Here is a 19,931-nt window from a genome sequence, read left to right as displayed (position 1 = left end):
GAGGGAGTGCCAGTGCCTGTACGGGAGAGAGTGCCAGTGTCTGTACGGGGGACAGTGCCAGTGTCTGTGTGGGAGACAGTGCCAGTGTCTGTATGGGAGAGAGTGCCAGTGTCTGTATGGGGATGCTAGTGTCAGTATGGGAGACAGTGCCAGTGTCTGTGTGGGAGAGAGTGCCAGTGTCTGTATGGGAGAGAGTGCCAGTGTCTGTATGGGGATGCCAGTGTCTGTATGGGAGACAGTGCCAGTGTATGTATGGGAGGGAGTGCCAGTGTTTGTATGGGAGAGAGTGCCAATGTCAGTATGGGAGAGAGTGCCAGTGTCTGTATGGGAGAGAGTGCCAGTGTCTGTATGGGAGAGAGTGCCAGTTGTGTGTATGGGAGAGAGTGCCAGTGTCTGTGTGGGAGAGAGTGCCAGTGTCTGTACGGGTAGAGAGTGCCAGTGTCTGTATGGGGATGCCAGTGTCTGTACAGGAGAGAGTGCCAGTGTCTGTATGGGGATGCCAGTGTCAGTATGGGAGACAGTGCCAGTGTCTGTATGGGAGAGAGTGCCAGTTGTGTGTATGGGAGAGAGTGCCAGTGTCTGTGTGGGAGAGAGTGCCAGTGTCTGTATGGGAGAGAGTGACAGTGTCTGTGTGGGTGAGAGTGCCAGTGTCTATACGGGAGAGAGTGCCAGTGTCTGTATGGGAGAGAGTACCAGTGTCTGTACGGGGGAGAGTGCCAGTGTCTGTGTGGGAGAGAGTGCCAGTGTCTGTGTGGGAGAGAGTGCCTGTGTCTGTATGGGAGAGAGTGCCAGTGTCTGTATGGGAGAGAGTGCCAGTGTCTGTATGGGAGAGAGTGCCAGTGTCTCTATGGGTGGGAGTGCCAGTGTCTGTATGGGAGAGAGTGCCAGTGTCTGTATGGGAGACAGTGCCAGTGTATGTACGGGGAAAGTGCCAGTGTCTGTACGGGGAAAGTGCCAGTGTCTGGGTGGGGGAGAGATCCAGTGTCTGTGTGGGGTAGAGTGCCAGTGCCTGTATGGGAGAGAGTGCCAGTGCCTGTATGGGAGCCAGTGCCAGTATCTGTATGGGAGAGAGTGCCAGTGTCTGTATGGGAGAGAGTGCCAGTGTGTGTATGGGAGAGAGTGCCAGTGTCTGTATGGGAGATAGTGCCAATGTCTGTATGGGAGACAGTGCCAGTGTCTGTATGGGAGAGAGTGCCAATGTCTGTGTGGATGAGAGTGCCAGTGTCTGTATGGGATAGAGTGCCAGTGCCTGTGTGGATGAGAGTGCCAGTGTCTGTATGGGATAGAGTGCCAGTGCCTGTATGGGAGAGAGTGCCAGTGCCTGTATGGGAGCCAGTGCCAATATCTGTATGGGAGAGAGTGTCAGTGTCTGTATGGGAGATAGTGCCAATGTCTGTATGGGAGAGAGTGCCAGTGTCTGTATGGGAGAGAGTGCCAGTGTTTGTGTGGATGAGAGTGCCAGTGTCTGTATGGGAGAGAGTGCCAGTTTGTGTATGGGAGCCAGTGCCAGTATCTGTATGCGAGAGAGTGCCAGTGTCTGTATGGGAGATAGTGCCAATGTCTGTGTGGGAGACAGTGCCAGTGTCTGTATGGGAGAGAGTGCCAGTGTCTGTGTGGATGAGAGTGCCAGTGTCTGTATGGGAGAGAGTGCCAGTGTGTGTATGGGAGTGAGTGCCAGTGTCTGTATGGGAGAGAGCTTCAGTGTCTGTATGGGAGAGAGTGCCAGTGTCTGTCTGGGAGGGAGTGCCTGTGCCTGTACGGGAGAGAGTGTCAGTGTCTGTATGGGAGTGAGTGCCAGTGTCTGTATGGGAGATAGTGCCAATGTCTGTATGGGAGACAGTGCCAGTGCCGGATGGGAGAGAGTGCCAGTGTCTGTGTGGATGAGAGTGCCAGTGTCTGTATGGGAGAGAGTGCCAGTGCCTGTATGGGAGCCAGTGCCAGTATCTGTATGGGAGAGAGTGCCAGTGTCTGTATGGGAGATAGTGCCAATGTCTGTATGGGAGACAGTGCCAGTGTCTGTATTGGAGAGCGTGCCAGTGTCTGTGTGGATGAGAGTGCCTGTGTCTGTATGGGAGAGAGTTTCAGTGTCTGTATGGGAGAGAGTGCCAGTGTCTGTCTGGGAGGGAGTGCCAGTGCCTGTACGGGAGAGAGTGCCGGTGTCTGTATGGGAGTGAGTGCCAGTGTCTGTATGGGAGATAGTGCCAATGTCTGTATGGGAGACAGTGCCAGTGCCGGATGGGAGAGAGTGCCAGTGTCTGTGTGGATGAGAGTGCCAGTGTCTGTATGGGAGAGAGTGCCAGTGTGTGTATGGGAGTGAGTGTCAGTGCCTGTATGGGAGCCAGTGCCAGTATCTGTATGGGAGAGAGTGCCAGTGTCTGTATGGGAGATAGTGCCAATGTCTGTATGGGTGACAGTGCCAGTGTCTGTATGAGAGAGAGTTTCAGAATCTGTATGGGAGAGAGTGCCAGTGTCTGTATGGGAGAGAATGCCAGTGTCTGTCTGGGATGGAGTACCAGTGCCTGTACGGGAGAGAGTGCCAGTGCCTGTACGGCGGACAGTTCCAGTGTCTGTGTGGGAGAGAGTGCCAGTGTCTGTATGGGAGAGAGTGCCAGTGTCTGTGTGGGAGAGAGTGCCAGTGTCTGTGTGGGAGAGAGTGCCAGTGTGTGTACGGCGGAGAGAGTGCCAGTGTCTGTATGGGGATGCCAGTGTCAGTATGGGAGACAGTGCCAGTGTCTGTATGGGAGACAGTGCCAGTTGTGTGTATGGGAGAGAGTGCCAGTGTCTGTATGGGAGAGAGTGCCAGTGTCTGTGTGGGAGAGAGTGCCAGTGTCTGTACGGGGGAGAGAGTGCCAGTGTCTGTATGGGGATGCCAGTTTCTGTATGGGAGACAGTGCCAGTGACTGTATGTGAGAGAGTGCCAGTGTCTGTGTGGGAGAGAGTGCCAGTGTCTGTATGGGAGAGAGTGCCAGTGTCTGTATGGGGATGCCTGTGTCTGTATGGGAGACAGTGCCAGTGTCTGTATGGGAGGGAGTGCCAGTGTTTGTATGGGAGGGAGTGCCAGTGTGTGTATGGGAGAGAGTGCCAGTGTCTGTATGGGAGAGAGTGCCAGTGTCTTTATGGGGATGCCAGTGTCTGTATGGCAGACAGTGCCAGTGTCTGTATGGGAGGGGGTGCCAGTGTTTGTATGGGAGCGAGTGCCAGTGTCTGTATGGGAGAGAGTGCCAGTGTCTGTATGGGAGACAGTGCCAGTGTTTGGATGGGAGGGAGTGCCAGTGTGTGTATGGGGGAAAGTGCCAGTGTCTGTATGGGAGGGAATGCCAGTTTCTGTATGGGGAAAGTGCCAGTGTCTGTATGGGAGAGAGTGCCAGTGTCTGCATGGGAGAGAGTGCAAGTGTCTGTATGGGAGACAGTGCCAGTGTCTGTATGGGAGAGAGTGACAGTGTCTGTGTGGGTGAGAGTGCCAGTGTCTATACGGGAGAGAGTGCCAGTGTCTGTATGGGAGAGAGTACCAGTGTCTGTACGGGGGAGAGTGCCAGTGTCTGTGTGGGAGAGAGAGCCTGTGTCTGTATGGGAGAGAGTGCCTGTGTCTGTATGGGAGACAGTGCCAGTGTCTGTATGGGAGACAGTGCCAGTGTCTGTACGGGAGGCAGTGCCAGTGTCTGTATGGGAGAGAGTGCCAGTGTCTTTTTGTGAGAGAGTGCCAGTGTCTGTATGGGAGAGAGTCTTTTTAAGGATGGCAGCCGGTGACTAGTGGTGTGCCTCAGGGGTCTGTGCTTGGATCGCAATTTTTCACAATATACATTAATGATCTGGAAGAAGGAACTGAAGGCACTGTTGCTAATTTTGCAGATAACACAAAACTCTGCAGAGGGACAGGTAGTATTGAGGAAGCACGGTGTCTGCAGAAGGCCTTGGACAGGCTAGGAGAGTGGGCAAAGAAGTGGCAGATGGAATACAATGTGGAAAAGTGTGAGGTTAAGCACTTTGGAAGGAGGAATTTAGGCATAGACTACTTTCGCAATGGGAAAATGCTTAGGAAATCAGAAGCACAAAGGGACTTGGGAGTCCTTGTTCACGATTCTCTTAAGGTTAACGTGCAGGTTCAGTCTGTAGTTAGTAAGGCAAATGCAATGTTAGCATTCATGTCAAGAGGGCTAGAATACAAGACCAGGGATGTACTGTTGAGACTGTATAAGGTTCTGGTCAGACCCCATTTGGAGTATTGTGAGCAGTTTTGGGCCCCGTATCTAGAGAAGGATGTGCCAGCCTTGGAAAGGGTCCAGAGGAGGTTCACAAGAATAATCCCTGGAATGAAGAGCTTGTCGTATGAGGAACGGTTGAGGACCCTGGGTCTGTACTCGTTGGAGTTTAGAAGGATGAGGGGGGGTTTGATTGAAACTTACAGGATACTGCGAGGCCTGGATAGAGTGGACGTGGAGAGGATATTTCCGCTTGTAGGATAAACTAGAACCAGAGGGCACAATCTCAGATGGAAGGGACGATCCTTTAAAACGGAGATGAGGAGGAATTTCTTCAGCCAGAGGGTGGTGAATCTGTGGAACTCTTTGCCGCAGAAGGCTGCGGAGGCCAAATCACTGAGTGTCTTTAAGACAGAGGTAGATAGGTTCTTGATTAATAAGGGGATCAGGGGTTATGGGGAGAAGGTGGGAGAATGGGGATGAGAAAATATCAGCCATGATTGAATGGCGGAGCAGACTCGATGGGCCGAGTGGCCTAATTCTGCTCCTATGTTCTTATGGTCTTCTGAAAGTGCCAGTGTCTCTGTGAGAGGAACATTAAAGTTTATTTAAATAGGCTGTCTGATAGTCTGGATTGACTGAATTAAATTGCTCTGCCCAGTCCCTGTTTAATATTTCCAGCCTTTTCACCTTGTATTGTGACTGGGACAGACTGGCCTTCCTGCGGATAACAGAAGTGACAGATTGAGTGAATCACACAGGAAACTAACTCATCATTGCCATAGACAGAACGGTGATGGAGCAGTGAGTGGATTAACCTGGGTGTATCCGCACTGAGTTACTGTCTGTCTTAACTCACTGGGCTTTCAATGCCATGAGGGACAAAACGGGATTGGAATCAGGGCTGGAGGGTTTTTCTCAAGTTAAAAATGTTTTCATTGTCGTGGCATTGTTTTGGAAATAGTTCCCCTCCTCCCCCGCACTCTGATAGCTCAGCGATGATATGGGATGAATAATCCATGTGGACGGCGATTGCCCATAATGCCTGGCGACATGGTCGCTGCAGAAAGGTGAAACATAAACGCTAGCATGAACTGAATGGGCCGAATGGCCTGTTTCCCGCGCTGTATGTCCGATCGATACATTTATCTGTCGAAGGTGATCAGTCTCAATGTCGCCTCGTTGAAGGGAGGAGTGAATCCATCAGGACGTGAGGCCCAGCCATTCTGCTGGAAGATACCGAGACATTCCGGGCAGCACGGTAGCACGGTGGTTAGCACAATTGCTTCACAGCTCCAGGGTCCCAGGTTCGATTCCCAGCTTGGGTCACTGTCTGTGCGGAGTCTGCACGTTCTCCCCGTGTCTGCGTGGGTTTCCTCCGGGTGCTCCGGTTCCCTGCCACAGTCCAAAGATGTGCAGGTTAGGTGGATTGGCCATGATAAATTGCCCTTAGTGTCCAAAATTGCCCTTAGTGTTGGGTGGGGTTACTGGGTTATGGGGATAAGGTGGAGGTGTGGACCTTGAGTAGGGTGCTCTTTCCAAGAGCCGGTGCAGACTCGATGGGCCGAATGGCCTCCTTCTGCACGGTAAATTCTATAGAATCTATAGAAATTCCCAGATCAGAGAGAAGAGTCAGATACACTTTCCTCACTGAATAAACAGGCTGCCAAAAGTCACCATCTTCATACACAGAGCAAGATCTATACAATCGTGCTGCTCAGAAGGCCGATTGTGACTGTGTTGTTCCTGTGAATGCACCATCGAGTTCATGTCATTCGCCCCTCTTCACCTCCCATTAGCTTGGAAATATTTCCTTTTCCTCGAATTCCCCCTTTACACTCTCTCCATCGCCCGATCAGTCTGTGCGTTCCAGATGGTAACAACTCGCTGCTTTAACTGGGCGGCACGGTGGCACAGTGGTTAGCACCGCTGCCTCACAGCTCCAGGGTCCCGGGTTCAATTCCGGCCTCGGGTGACTGTCTGGCGGAGTCTGCACGTCCTCCCCGTGTGTGCGTGGGTTTCCTCCGGGTGCTCCGGTTTCCTCCCACAGTCCAAAGATGTGCAGGTTAGGCGGATTGACCATGCTCAATTGCCCACAGTGTCCAAAAGGTTAGGTGGGGTTATGGGGATAGGGCAGGGTTTGGGCCTAGGTCGTGTCAGTGCAGTCTCGATGGGCCGAAAGGCCTCCTTCTGTACTGTAGGGATTCTGTGTATGAACAATATTCTCCTTACACCTCCTCCGATACTTTTGCCTTATTACTCTGTCCTCTGATTATTTACCCTCCCCCTTCCCCCCCCAGTCAATAGAAACCTTGATCTTGAAGATAACCAAGTTGCTGCTTGACAGATGCTCGGGATATAATTCCCGTTGACGTGCTGTTCTGGTGTTGTGCTGTTGAATGAGGCGGTCCTTACTGCACAGCTTGTGATCCAGCCCCACATCTGCTCCAGATGTTCGTTGATATTCTATGTCTGACTAAAGGCGTTCCATCTCTCTCGTTTTTATCTTTGTCCTTTTAGCTTCTGTCTGTGTCGCTTTGTTTTCGTTACTCTTCCCCCCCCCCCCCCCCCCCACCCCCCCTTCCCTGTGCCCCTGACAACCTCATCCTCTTTGTTAACCAGGAGCTGGAGCTGCCATCTTCTCAACATCGTCACTTTAATTCCAATTGTGGGTTGCGCTTTGTAATTCTAACCTTCCGACTCGCTGTTTTGCTGCATTTTATCCTCCCCTTTCACTCAGCCCCCTCCCTCTGTCTCTTTCCCTTCTCTCACTACCACACTCTCTCTCTGTCTCTCCCTCCAACAGTGCCAATGTCTCTCGGACTCGGTCTTCCTCCCTCCCTCACTGTTTGACCCTTCTCTCTCTCTCTTTCCATTTCTAAACCCCCCCCCCCCCCCCCCCCCCCCCCCCCCCACCCAGCCATTACTATTTAATTGTTGTATCTGCCTGCTGATTCTAACCCCTGTCATGTGCCCGTACGCCAGGCCTGGACAGAAGACCCTTCCTCACCACCACTGAGTGGCACGAGGGAATTGAGTGACACGGACGTGGCACTGTACACCGACAGTGCCCTCTACCAGCTGGGCCACAGGCATTTCCTCTTCATAGACAGTGTTCCCATCGATCCTCCCCTTGCCCCAGTTGTTCAGCAGTCCCTCCTCAGTGAGTCAGCCTTGGCTCGTTACTTAGTGGTGGGTGGGTAGCCACTCGCTGTAACCTTCAGAGATAGCGGGCGCTGGGCTGTACAGTCTGTTCTTTGTCCAACTGGTCTGTTTACCACATTAGTTGGAAAGCTTGTGTTATTCTCCAGCGCACAGCTTGTTAGCAAAGCCTATTTTTCTTTTAGTCTCTGGCAGTTGCATTCCTTTGGCACACTCCTCTATGAAGCGATCTGTCTATCCAATGGAACGTCTCTCCCCTGCCCAGCAGACGTGACACCCAACACCTCTGTTTCCACAAAGAAAATACATTTCTCCTTTGTCTGTGTTCACCGGCTGACAACTCCCCACTTGACTCAGGCTCCAACGAGGCCTAACTTGGAAATTCCTGCTTCCCCCATTTTCCTCCCTCTCTTTTTTGCGATCTTTGTTCAGCTTCGCTTTGAAACAAAATAGCCCAGAGCTTGCTTTCTCTATTTTGAAAAGAATCCTTTCACTTATCTCCAATTTCCTTTCTTAGCTGTCTCCTTCATTCCTCTACCAGAACTCAAGCCTTTCGTCCAAGCAAGCTTGCCTGCCACCCTGCCTACCAGCACAGTGCCCGACCCACACATCCCAGTTAGGCAACAGAGGCTAAAACCTGTGCCCCAAATGGTTTGGAAGCCAGCAAAACTGACCAGAATGTTACTGTAGCAATATATCTGCTCTGAGGTAAGGGTTTGAAGCAGTTTAACATGTGGTTGTCATAATATACACCAGTATATTCTGGTGCAGACACACACACACACACACTGATGGACATGCAGTGGGACCAATCAGCATACACAACACCGCAGCCAATCACCAGTGAGAGCACACGCACTATAAAGACAGGGGACAGGAGAGTTCCCGCTCATTCTAGTAGCAGCCAGCTCGGAGCACAGAGCTCACAGCCTGCAACACAGACATTCACCGTGTGCTGAGTGCATGACCTGATTAGGACTAGGCAAGGGTCAACAGTTAAAGCTGGTATTGCATTTACCCACAGTTCAAGTATGTTAATATAGTTAACCTGATAATAAAATAGAGTTGCACCACTTCCAGTGTTGGTGATCTGTTTGTGATCCAGAACACCCAACGCATCATGGTACAAGGAGTGGTTGCATACTAGCACTTCTGAGACCCACCTGCAGCTAATCGGCATTCCGGCATCCTGAGATATGGAGAACATCAACCCACCGCCGCCGCCGCCGCTCCGCATCGCCGGCAATCTCGGGGTCAATGGGAAGATTTTTAAACAGCGCTTCCAGCTCTTCCTCGAAGCCACGGACAGGGAGAACGCCTCGGACACCAGGAAGATCGCTCTGCTCCTCTCCACGGCCGGGCAACACGCCATCCACATCTTCAACTCCCTCACAATCGCAGACGACGAGGACAAGACAAAGTACAAGACGGTTCTCCTCAAATTCAATACCCACTTCAGCATAGAGGTCAGTGAAAGCTTCGAAAGGTACCTGTTCCAGCAGCGCTTGCAGGGTAAGGACGAGCCTTTCCAATCCTTGTTAACACACCTCCGCATCCTTGCGCAGTCCTGCGGCTACGGGCCCACCTTCGACTCCATGATACGCAACCAGATCGTATTTGGTGTTCCATCGGACCCCCTACGTCAGCAGCTCCTCAAAATTAAGCAACTCACCCTAGTGACTGCCATTGGGACCTGTGTCCTGCATGAAAATGCCACCAGCCGGTACTCCCACATACAGGCGGCTGAAACGGCGCGGCAAGGTCCCCACGAGGCGGAACGGGTCCAAACAATTGAACACCTCCAAGGCTGCAGCCTGGATGAGAGCGGCCATTTTGTGCGCTTTTCGTGGCCTCCCGCGCTTGTATGCGCCAAACGAGGGGACGGTGACGTGGAGGAATGTGATGCGCAACGAGTGTACTGACGTCACGACATGCGGCAACTGTGGCTCCGCCCATTTAAAGCGGCAATGTCCTGCAAAATTGCGACAATGCCTACGATGTGGCAGATCTGGCCACTAAGCTGCCTGCTGTCGAGCAGCTCAGCCTGCCAATTCATATCGCTTCAGCCAGCCTCGCAGGAACGTTCGGGCAATTCAACCCACGTTCACCGAGTCCGATTCCGACTTCCCGCAGATCAGTGACACCGAGGACCCGAGGGAGCCTTTTCGAGTCGCTGTTTTAACAAAGAACTGACTGTCCCTGAATCAAAACCACCAGCCGTTGTCGGTGCACAGCATTGATCCAGACGACGAGTGGTGTGCCAACCTGATGATCAACCGATCCCAGATATGATTCCGCCTGGGCACTGGTGCTTCCGCCAATCTCCTAGCGTGGTCAGACTTTCACACCCTTGGGGTTAAACCAACCATTCTTTCATCGACCTGCCAACTAGTGGACTACAATGGCAACGTCATTCCTGCTAGCGGTTCATGCCAACTCGAAGTGACGCACAACTCGAGTAAAGCCATCCTTTCCTTCGAGATCGTGGGCTCCTCGAAGGACTCTCTGCTAGGCGCACAGGCGTGCAAACTCCTAAAACCCGTTCAACGAGTACACTCTCTCCCTCCAGAGGACACGTCTGCCTTCCAGGATGGGGACTTCAGGGTGCAACTCAGTGCCATCATTGACCAGCACCGCGACGTTTTCGAAGGCATGGGCACGCTTCCATACACTTACAAAATCCTGCTCAAACCAGACGCCATGACTGTGGTGCATGCACCTCGCAGAGTCCCAGCACCCCTCAAGGACCGCCTCAAGCAGCAGCTGCAGGACCTCCAGGACCAAGGAGTGCTCTCCAGAGTGACGGAACCAACCGACTGGGTCAGTTCCATGGGGTGCGTAAAGAAGCCTTCCGGCGAGCTCCAGATCTGCATTGACCCAAAGGATCTGAATCGCAACATAATGAGGGAGCATTACCCTATCCCCAAGCACGAGGGGATCACGTGCGAGATGGCTCGGGCCAACATCTTCACCAAACTTGATGCCTCAAAAGGATTCTGGCAAATTCAACTAGACAGGTCCAGCAGGCTGTGTACCTTTAATACCCCGTTTGGCAGATACTGCTACAACAGGATGCCGTTTGGGATTATATTGGCATCAGAAGTATTCCACCGGATCATGGAGCAAATGATGGAGGGCATTGAGGGTGTGCGCGTCTATGTTGACGACATCATCATTTGGTCCACCACCCCGCAGGAGCATATCAGTCGCCTCCAGCGCGTTTTCAAACGAATACGGGACCAAGGCCTTCGCCTCAACAGAGCCAAATGTTCCTTCGGCCAGACGGAACTCAAGTTCCTAGGGGACCACATCTCCCGGTTGGGTGTGCGGCTGGATGCGGACAAGGTGGCAGCCATCACGGCCATGCAGAAGCCAGCGGATAAGAAGGCGGTCCTCCGATTTTTGGACATGGTCAACTTTCTGGGGAAGTTCATCTCCAACCTCGCCTCCCATACCACAGCTCTCCGGAACCTGGTCAGGAAGATGACAGACTTCCAATGGTTTCCCGCCCACGAGCGCGAATGGGAAGAGCTTAAGACCAAGCTTACCACGGCCCTGGCATTGGCATTTTTTGATCCCACGAAGGAAACAAAAATGTCAACGGATGCTAGCTAATCTGTCATTGGGACTGTGCTCCTGCAACGCGATGAGGCCTCATCATAGGCCCCCGTTGCATATGCGTCACGTGTCATGACCCCCACAGAACAGCGCTACGCGCAGATCGAAAAGGGGTGCCTGGGCCTGTTGACTGGGGTCGACAAATTTCATGATTGCGTGTACGGACTCCCCCAATTCACTGTCGAGACCGACCATCGCCCGCTGGTCAACATTATACAAAAAAACCTGAATGATATGACCCCTCGCCTCCAGCGCATTCTGCTTAAACTCCGGCAGTACGATTTCCAGCTCCTTCACACCCCGGACAAGGACCTGATCATAGCCGACGCTCTGTCCAGGGCAGTCAACACCCCGTGTGACCCAGAGGGGTTCGTCTGCCAGGTTGACGCCCATGTGGCCTTTACGGCCTCCAATCTGCCGGCCACGGATGAACGCCTTATCCACATTCGCCGCGAGACTGCGGCTGAGCCCCTCCTACAGCGTGTCATGAGCCACATGACGGACGGGTGGCTCAAGGGCCAATGCCCGCAGATCTACAATATCAGAGATGATCTGGCAGTAGTCGATGGTGTCCTCCTGAAGCTGGACCGCATCGTGATCCCGCACAGCATGCACCAGCTCATTTTGGAACCGCTACACGAGGGCCATCTTGGCGTGGAGAAGTGCCGACGGAGGGCCCGAGAAGTTGTGTACTGGCACGGCATCAATGACGACATCGCCAACACAGTGCTCAACAGCCCCACCTGTCAGCGGTTCCAGCCGGCCCAACCACATGAGACCCTACAGCCCCAGGAGTTGGTCACGTTCCCTTGGTCGAAGGTAGGCATTGACCTGTTCCATGCGCTGGGCAGGGACTATGTTCTGATCGTAGACTATTTTTCGAACAACCCAGAGGTCGTACGCCTGCACGACATCACATCATCGGAGGTCATCCGTGCCTGCAAGGAGACCTTTGCTCGTCACGGCATCCCACTCACTGTGATGTCGGACAATGAACCCTGCTTCGTGAGCCAGGAATGGTCCAACTTTGCCAGCAGGTACAACTTTGTGCATGTGACATCCAGTCCCCTGTACCCCAATCCAACGGCAAAGCGAAAAAGGGCGTCCACATAGTCAAACGGGTCCTCTGCAAGGCTGCCGATGCTGGATCCGACTTCTACCTCGCCTTGCTGGCCTATCATACGGCCCCACTCTACACGGGCCTCGCGCCAGCCCAGCTGCTCATGGGCCGCACCCTCAGGACCACGGTGCCGTCCATTCACGTCCCAGACCTCGACCACGTTCCGGTCCTTCAGCGGATGCAACAGTCTCGTGCACAACACACAGCGGCGCATGACGCTCGTGCGACTGATCTCCCTGCTCTGGCGCCGGATGACAACGTCCGCATCCATCTTCCGGAGGGTGGCTGGTCTGCAACTGCTGTGGTTCGTCGGCACCCGGGTTAGCACTGCTGTCTCACAGTGCCAGAGACCCGGGTTAACACTGCTGTGTCACAGTGCCAGGGACCCGGGTTAACACTGCTGTCTCACAGTGCCAGAGACCCAAATGAACACTGCTGTCTCACAGTGCAAGGGACCCGGGTTAGCACTGCTGTCTCAAAGTGCCAGGGACCCGGGTTAACACTGCTGCCTCACAGCGCGGGGGACCCGGGTTAACACTGCTGTCTCACAGTGCCAGGGACCCGGGTTAACACTGCTGTCTCACAGTGCCAGGGACCCGGGTTAACACTGCAGTCTCACAGTGCCAGGGACCCGGGTTAACACTGCTGTCTCACAGTGCCAGGGACCCGGGTTAACACTGCTGCTTCACAGTGTCAGGGACCAGAGTTAACACTGCTGTCTCACAGTGCCAGGGTCCCAGGTTAACACTGCTGTCTCACAGTGCCAGGGACCCGGGTTAACACTGCTGTCTCACAGTGTCAGGGACCTGGGTTAACACTGCTGTCTCACAGTGCCAGGGACCCGGGTTAACACTGCTGTCTCACAGTGCCAGGGACCCGGGTTAACACTGCTGTCACACAGCGCCAGGGACCCGGGTTAACACTGCTGTCACACAGCGCCAGGGACCCGGGTTAACACTGCTGTCTCACAGCGCCAGGGACCGGGGTTAACACTGCTGCCTCACAGTGCCAGGGACCCGGGTTAACACTGCTGTCACACAGCGCCAGGGATCCGGGTTAACACTGCTGTCTCACAGTCCCAGGGACCCGGGTTAACACTGCTGTGTCAGTGCCAGGGACCCGGGTTAACACTGCTGTCTCACACTGCCAGGGACCCGGGTTAACACTGCTGTGTCACAGTGTCAGGGATCCGGGTTAACACTGCTGTCTCACAGTTCCAGGGACCCGGGTTAACACTGCTGTCTCACACTGCCAGGGACCCGTGTTAACACTGCTGTGTCACAGTGTCAGGGATCCGGGTTAACACTGCTGTCTCACAGTTCCAGGCACCCGGGTTAACACTGCTGCCTCACACTGCCAGGGACCCGGGTTAACACTGCTGTGTCACAGTGTCAGGGATCCGGGTTAACACTGCTGCCTCACAGTGCCAGGGACCCGGGTTAACACTGCTGTGTCACAGTGCCAGGAACCCGGGTTAACGCTGCTGTGTCACAGTGCCAGGGACCCGGGTTAACTCTGCTGTGTCACAGTGCGAGGGACCCGAGTTAACACTGCTGTCCCACAGTGCCAGGGACCCGGGTTAACACTGCTGTCTCACAGAGCCAGGGACCCGGATTAACACTGCTGTGTCACAGTGCCAGGGATCCGGGTTAACACTGCTGTCTCACAGTGCCAGGGACCCGGGTTCACACTGCTGTCTCACAGTGCCAGGGACACGGGTTAACACTGCTGTCTCTCAGTGCCAGGGACCCGGGTTAACACTGCTGTCACACAGTGCCAGGCACCCGGGTTAACACTGCTGCCTCACAGTGCCAGGGACCCGGGTTAACACTGCTGTCTCACAGTGCCAGGGACCCGGGTTGACACTGCTATCTCACAGTGCCAGGGACTCGGGTTAACACTGCTGTCTCACAGCGCGGGGGACCCGGGTTAACACTGCTGTCTCACAGTGCCAGGGACCCGGGTTAACACTGCTGTCTCACAGAGCCAGGGACCCGGGTTAATACTGCTGTCTCACAGTGCCAGGGACCCGGGTTAACACTGCTGTCTCACAGTGCCAGGGACCCGGGTTAACAGTGCTGTCTCACAGAGCCAGGGACCCGGGTTAACACTGCTGCCTCACAGTGCCAGGGACCCGGGTTAACACTGCTCTCTTACAGTGCCAGGGACCCGGGTTAACACTGCTGTGTCACAGTGCCAGGGACCCGGGTTAACACTGCTGCCTCACAGCGAGGTGGACCCGGCTTAACACTGCTGTCTCACAGTGCCAGGGACCCGGGTTAACACTGCTGTCTCACAGTGCCAGGGACCCGGGTTAACACTGCAGTCTCACAGTGCCAGGGACCCGGGTTAACACTGCTGTCGCACAGTGCCAGGGACCCGGGTTAACACTGCTGTCTCACAGTGCCATGGACCCGGGTTAACACTGCTGTCTCACAGTGCCAGGGACCCGGGTTAACACTGCTGCTTCACAGTGTCAGGGACCAGTGTTAACACTGCTGTCTCACAGTGCCAGGGTCCCGGGTTAACACTGCTGTGTCACAGTGCCAGGGACCCGGGTTAACACTGCTGCCTCACACTGTCAGGGACCTGGGTTAAAACTGCTGTCTCACAGTGCCAGGGACCCGGGTTAACACTGCTGTCTCAGAGTGCCAGGGACCCGGGTTAACACTGCTGTCACACAGCGCCAGGGACCCGGGTTAACACTGCTGTCTCACAGTGCCAGGGACCCGGGTTAACACTGCTGTGTCACAGTGCCAGGGACCCGGGTTAACACTGCTGTCTCACACTGCCAGGGACCCGGGTTAACACTGCTGTGTCACAGTGTCAGGGATCCGGGTTAACACTGCTGTCTCACAGTTCCAGGGACCCGGGTTAACACTGCTGTCTCACACTGCCAGGGACCCGGGTTAACACTGCTGTGTCACAGTGTCAGGGACCCGGGTTAACACTGCTGTCTCACAGAGCCAGGGACCCGAGTTAACACTGCTGTCTCACCGTGCCAGGGACCCGGGTTAACACTGCTGTCTCACAGTGCCAGGGATCCTGTTTAACACTGCTGTGTCACAGTGCCAGGGTCCCGGGTTAACACTCCTGTGTCACAGTGCCAGGGACCCGGGTTAACACTGCTGTCTCACAGTTCCAGGGACCCGGGTTAACACTGCTGTCTCACAGTGCGAGGGACCCGAGTTAACACTGCTGTCTCACAGTGCCAGGGACCCGGGTTAACACTGCTGTGTCACAGTGCGATGGACCCGAGTTAACACTGCTGTCTCACAGTGCCAGGGACCCGGGTTAACACTGCTGTCTCACAGTGCCAGGGACCCGGGTTCACACTGCTGTCTCACAGTGCCAGGGACCCGGGTTCACACTGCTGTCTCACAGTGCCAGGGACCCGGATTAACACTGCTGTGTCACAGTGCCAGGGACCCGGGTTAACACTGCTGTCTCTCAGTGCCAGGGACCCGGGTTAACACTGCTGTCTCTCAGTGCCAGGGACCCGGGTTCACACTGCTGTCTCACAGTGCCAGGGACACGGGTTAACACTGCTGTCTCTCTGTGCCAGGGACCCGGGTTAACACTGCTGTCACACAGTGCCAGGCACCCGGGTTAACACTGCTGCCTCACAGTGCCAGGGACCCGGGTTAACACTGCTGTCTCACAGTGCCAGCGACCCGGGTTAACACTGCCGTCTCACAGTGCCAGGGACCCGGGTTGACACTGCTGTCTCACAGTGCCAGGGACCCGGGTTAACACTGCTGTCTCACAGTGCCAGGGACCCGGGTTAACACTGCTGTCTCACAGTGCCAGGGACCCGGGGTAACACTGCTGTCTCACAGAGGCAGGGACCCGGGTTAATACTGCTGTCTCACAGTGCCAGGGACCCGGGTTCACACTGCTGTCTCACAGTAGCAGGGACACGGGTTAACACTGCTGTCTCTCAGTGCCAGGGACCCGGGTTAACACTGCTGTCACACAGTGCCAGGCACCCGGGTTAATACTGCTGCCTCACAGTGCCAGGGACCCGGGTTAACACTGCTGTCTCACAGTGCCAGCGACCCGGGTTAACACTGCCGTCTCACAGTGCCAGGGACCCGGGTTGACACTGCTGTCTCACAGTGCCAGGGACCCGGGGTAACACTGCTGTCTCAGAGAGCCAGGGACCCGGGTTAATACTGCTGTCTCACAGTGCCAGGGACCCGGGTTAACACTGCTGTCTCACAGTGCCAGGGACCCGGGTTAACACTGCTGTCTCACAGAGCCAGGGACCCGGGTTAACACTGCTGCCTCACAGTGCCAGGGACCCGGGTTAACACTGCTGTGTCACAGTGCCAGGGTCCCGGGTTAACACTGCTCTCTTACAGTGCCAGGGACCCGGGTTAACACTGCTGTCTCACAGTGCCAGGGACCCGGGTTAACACTGCTGCCTCACTGTGCCAGGGACCCGGGTTAACACTGCTGTGTCACAGTGCCAGGGACCCGGGTTAACACTGCTGCCTCACAGCGCGGGGGACCCGGCTTAACACTGCTGTCTCACAGTGCCAGGGACCCGGGTTAACACTGCTGCCTCACAGCGCAGGGGACCCGGGTTAACACTGCTGTCTCACAGTGCCAGGGGCCCGGGTTAACACTGCTGTGTCACAGTGCCAGGGACCCGGGTTAACACTGCTGTCTCACACTGTCAGGGACCTGGGTTAACACTGCTGTCTCACAGTGCCAGGGACCCGGGTTAACACTGCTGTCTCACAGTGCCAGGGACCCGGGTTAACACTGCTGTCACACAGCGCCAGGGACCCGGGTTAACACTGCTGTCTCACAGTGCCAGGGACCCGGGTTAACACTGCTGTGTCACAGTGCCAGGGACCCGGGTTAACACTGCTGTCTCACACTGCCAGGGACCCGGGTTAACACTGCTGTGTCACAGTGTCAGGGATCCGGGTTAACACTGCTGTCTCACAGTTCCAGGGACCTGGGTTAACACTGCTGTCTCACAGCGCCAGGGACCCGGGTTAACACTGCTGTCTCACACTGCCAGGGACCCGGGTTAACACTGCTGTCTCACCGTGCGAGGGACCCGGGTTAACACTGCTGTCTCACAGTGCCAGGGTCCCGGGTTAACACTCCTGTGTCACGTCTCTATCGTACCTGCTTCCACCACCTCCTCCGACAGCGAGTTCCAGGCACCCACTACCCTCTGTGTAAAAAGCTTCCCTCGCACATCTCCTCGAAACTTTGCCCCTCGCACCTTAAACCTATGCCCCCTCGTAATTGACTCTTCCACCCTGGGAAAAAGCTTCTGACTATCCACCCTGTCCACGCTCCTCATAATTTGGTAGACCTCTGTCAGGTCGCCCCTCAACCTTTTTCGTTCCAGTGAGAACAAACCAAGTTTATTGAACCTCTCCTCATAGCTAATGCCCTCCATACCAGGCAACACCCTGGTAAATCTCTTCTGCACCCTCTCCAAAGCCTCTAATGGCTCTGAATTGTTTGCGATGTGTTTTGTGAGTTTCGGAGAGGTTGGGTTAAGCCATGCTTTCTCTTCCAGTCCTGCCAGACAAGCCGGAGAACATGACGGTGAATTTCACAAGCTCCCGTGCGCTCGGAATCTCCTGGAATAGTGGCTTCAGTGGCTTCCTCCCATTCATCTCCTGCACTGTTCAGGTAAGAATTTGCATCTCTGAGGTCGAAGGTTGTGGATTGAAATCTCACTCTTGATCACATAATCTAAACGGCACAAGGGCACAGTGGTTAGCACTGCTGCCTCACAGCGGCAGGGACACGGTTCGACTCCGGCCTTGCGTGACTGTCTGTGTCGTTCAACAGAATGGAGTGGACCCAATACAAGAGGAGTTAGCTTTCAGGAATGAATCTGGACAGAGGTAGCAGCATCAGTAGGGGAGCACTTTTGTTCAGAGAGCTGGATGAATAGAGTCACAATAGATTAACGTTTAACAAAAGAATAAAATATTTATTAAACAAGAAAAGACTAAATATGGTACATTACTCCTTCACCCCAGCTCTACCTTCACCGATATGGCCGATGGAGTTTAATCCAGACAAATGTGAGGTAATGCATTTTGGAAGGTCTAATACAGGTGGGAAATATACAGTAAATGGCAGAACCCAGGCAGAGGGATCTGGGTGTACAGGTCCACAGGTCACTGAAAGTGGCAACGCAGGCAGAGAAGGTCGTCAAGAAGGCACACGGCATGCTTGGCTTCATTGGCCGGGGCATTGAGTATAAAAATTGGCAAATCATGCTGTAGCTGTATAGAACCTTAGTTAGGCCACACTTGGGGTATAGTGTTCAATTCTGGTCGCCACACTACCAGAAGGATGGGGATGCTTTAGGTATCGTGCAGAAGAGGATGTTGCCTGAGGGTAGTGTCTGCCTGGAACCCGCTGCCGGAGGAGGTGGTGGAAGCAGGGAGGATAGTGACGTTTAAGGGGCGTCCTGACAAATACATGAATAGGATGGGAATAGAGGGACACGGACCCAGGAAGTGTAGAAGGTTTTAGGTTAGACGGGCAGCATGGTCGGCGCAGGCTTGGAGGGCCGAAGGGCCTGTTCCTGTGTTTTACTTTTCTTTGTTTTTTGTTCAAAGAAGGGCAATGATAAGAATTGGTATTAAAATCAAGCAAAATCCAAAGATATTTTGTAATTACATAAAGAACAAATGGATAATTAAAGAACGAGTCCAGCCCGTTAGCCGCCAAGATGGAGGTGGAGGGCATTGTTGCGATTTTGGGTGAATACTCTGACCTGGACAGTTGCCACCGAGGTACATAGCTCACCGGAGAATTCGTGAAGTCACCGGGCCCACCACGGTGGAGAAACCCAAAAGGTGGGATTTCCATTCGGGGGCAGGGGTTTGGGGGATAGGATCGAGCCTGCGGCCCCCGGAAGCAAAGCGTTGGCAGCCAGGTGGTTGGTTAAGAGGAAGGGAACTGACTAAAAGGCCGACTACAATCCTCTGCGATTTGTCCAAGTTGTATTGTGAGTTTTTAGGTCCCTTATCCCTCAACAGAAACTTTTGAAAATCATCCTTGTCAGCGACGGCCGCATACCGAGAAAATATTTGAAAAATAAATTTATTTTGAGTGGTTGCTGTTTATGGACATCTGTCCAACACAAGTGTTCCTCACATCTGGGCGGGATTCTCTGGTCGTGCCAATGGCACACCCTCTCCCACGGGTTTCCGGGCGGTGTGGGGGAGGGGCTTCAATTCAAATTCCCATCGACAGCGGCGGGAGCAGATATTCCCGCCGCCAGCGAACGTGCGCCGCCGCCTCCCCCCCGCCGGAAAACACGGGGCTGGAACGCCAGAGAGACCCGCCCATTAAATCTCCGATTCTGATGCAACATTCTCCAGCGAGAGTCACTCCCTCACCCATTGCTCCTTAAACCCCCCCCAAACAACTCACCCAGTATCAATGTACAGACTCTAGGAGCCATCTTGAGAAGGAATAAAATAAAGTTCAAAACTCTAATATACTACCTTCACTAGAATTCAAAAAACTCCCATTCTTGAAGGCCCGTTTAAAGTGGTGGGTAATTACTAAGGTGGCATGATGCCGACAGAAAACATCCGTTGGAGCACGCTTCCCCGGCTTCCCACTTCCACGGAATTCCGCCAGTGTAGAAGGAGGCCACCCGGCCCATCGAGCCTGCACCGACCCTCTGAAAGACCGCCCTACTTAGGCCCACTCCCTCGCCCCTTCCCCGTAACTCCGCTCATTGATCACCGCTAATCCACCCAACCTGCACATCTTTGGACTGTGCGCGGAAACCGGAGCACCCGGAGGAGACCCGCGCACGCACGGGGATA

At 54.3% G+C, this 19,931-nt stretch overlaps 1 protein-coding gene across 1 annotated transcript in view; it reads left to right on the top strand.

Annotated features, from left to right (window-relative positions):
* The window catches only part of axl (AXL receptor tyrosine kinase), a 235,568-nt gene that overhangs the window by 90,109 nt on the left and 125,528 nt on the right, over positions 1-19,931 (top strand). Inside the window, exon 6 of the mRNA XM_072490274.1 lies at positions 17,648-17,763. Within this exon, the coding sequence (XP_072346375.1) occupies positions 17,648-17,763 (116 nt within the window). The remainder of the gene's footprint in view (positions 1-17,647; positions 17,764-19,931) is intronic.

This window comes from Scyliorhinus torazame, chromosome 25, assembly GCF_047496885.1.
Source record: "Scyliorhinus torazame isolate Kashiwa2021f chromosome 25, sScyTor2.1, whole genome shotgun sequence".
NCBI lineage: Eukaryota > Metazoa > Chordata > Chondrichthyes > Carcharhiniformes > Scyliorhinidae > Scyliorhinus > Scyliorhinus torazame.
This window is presented reverse-complemented; position numbering and strand designations above follow the sequence as displayed.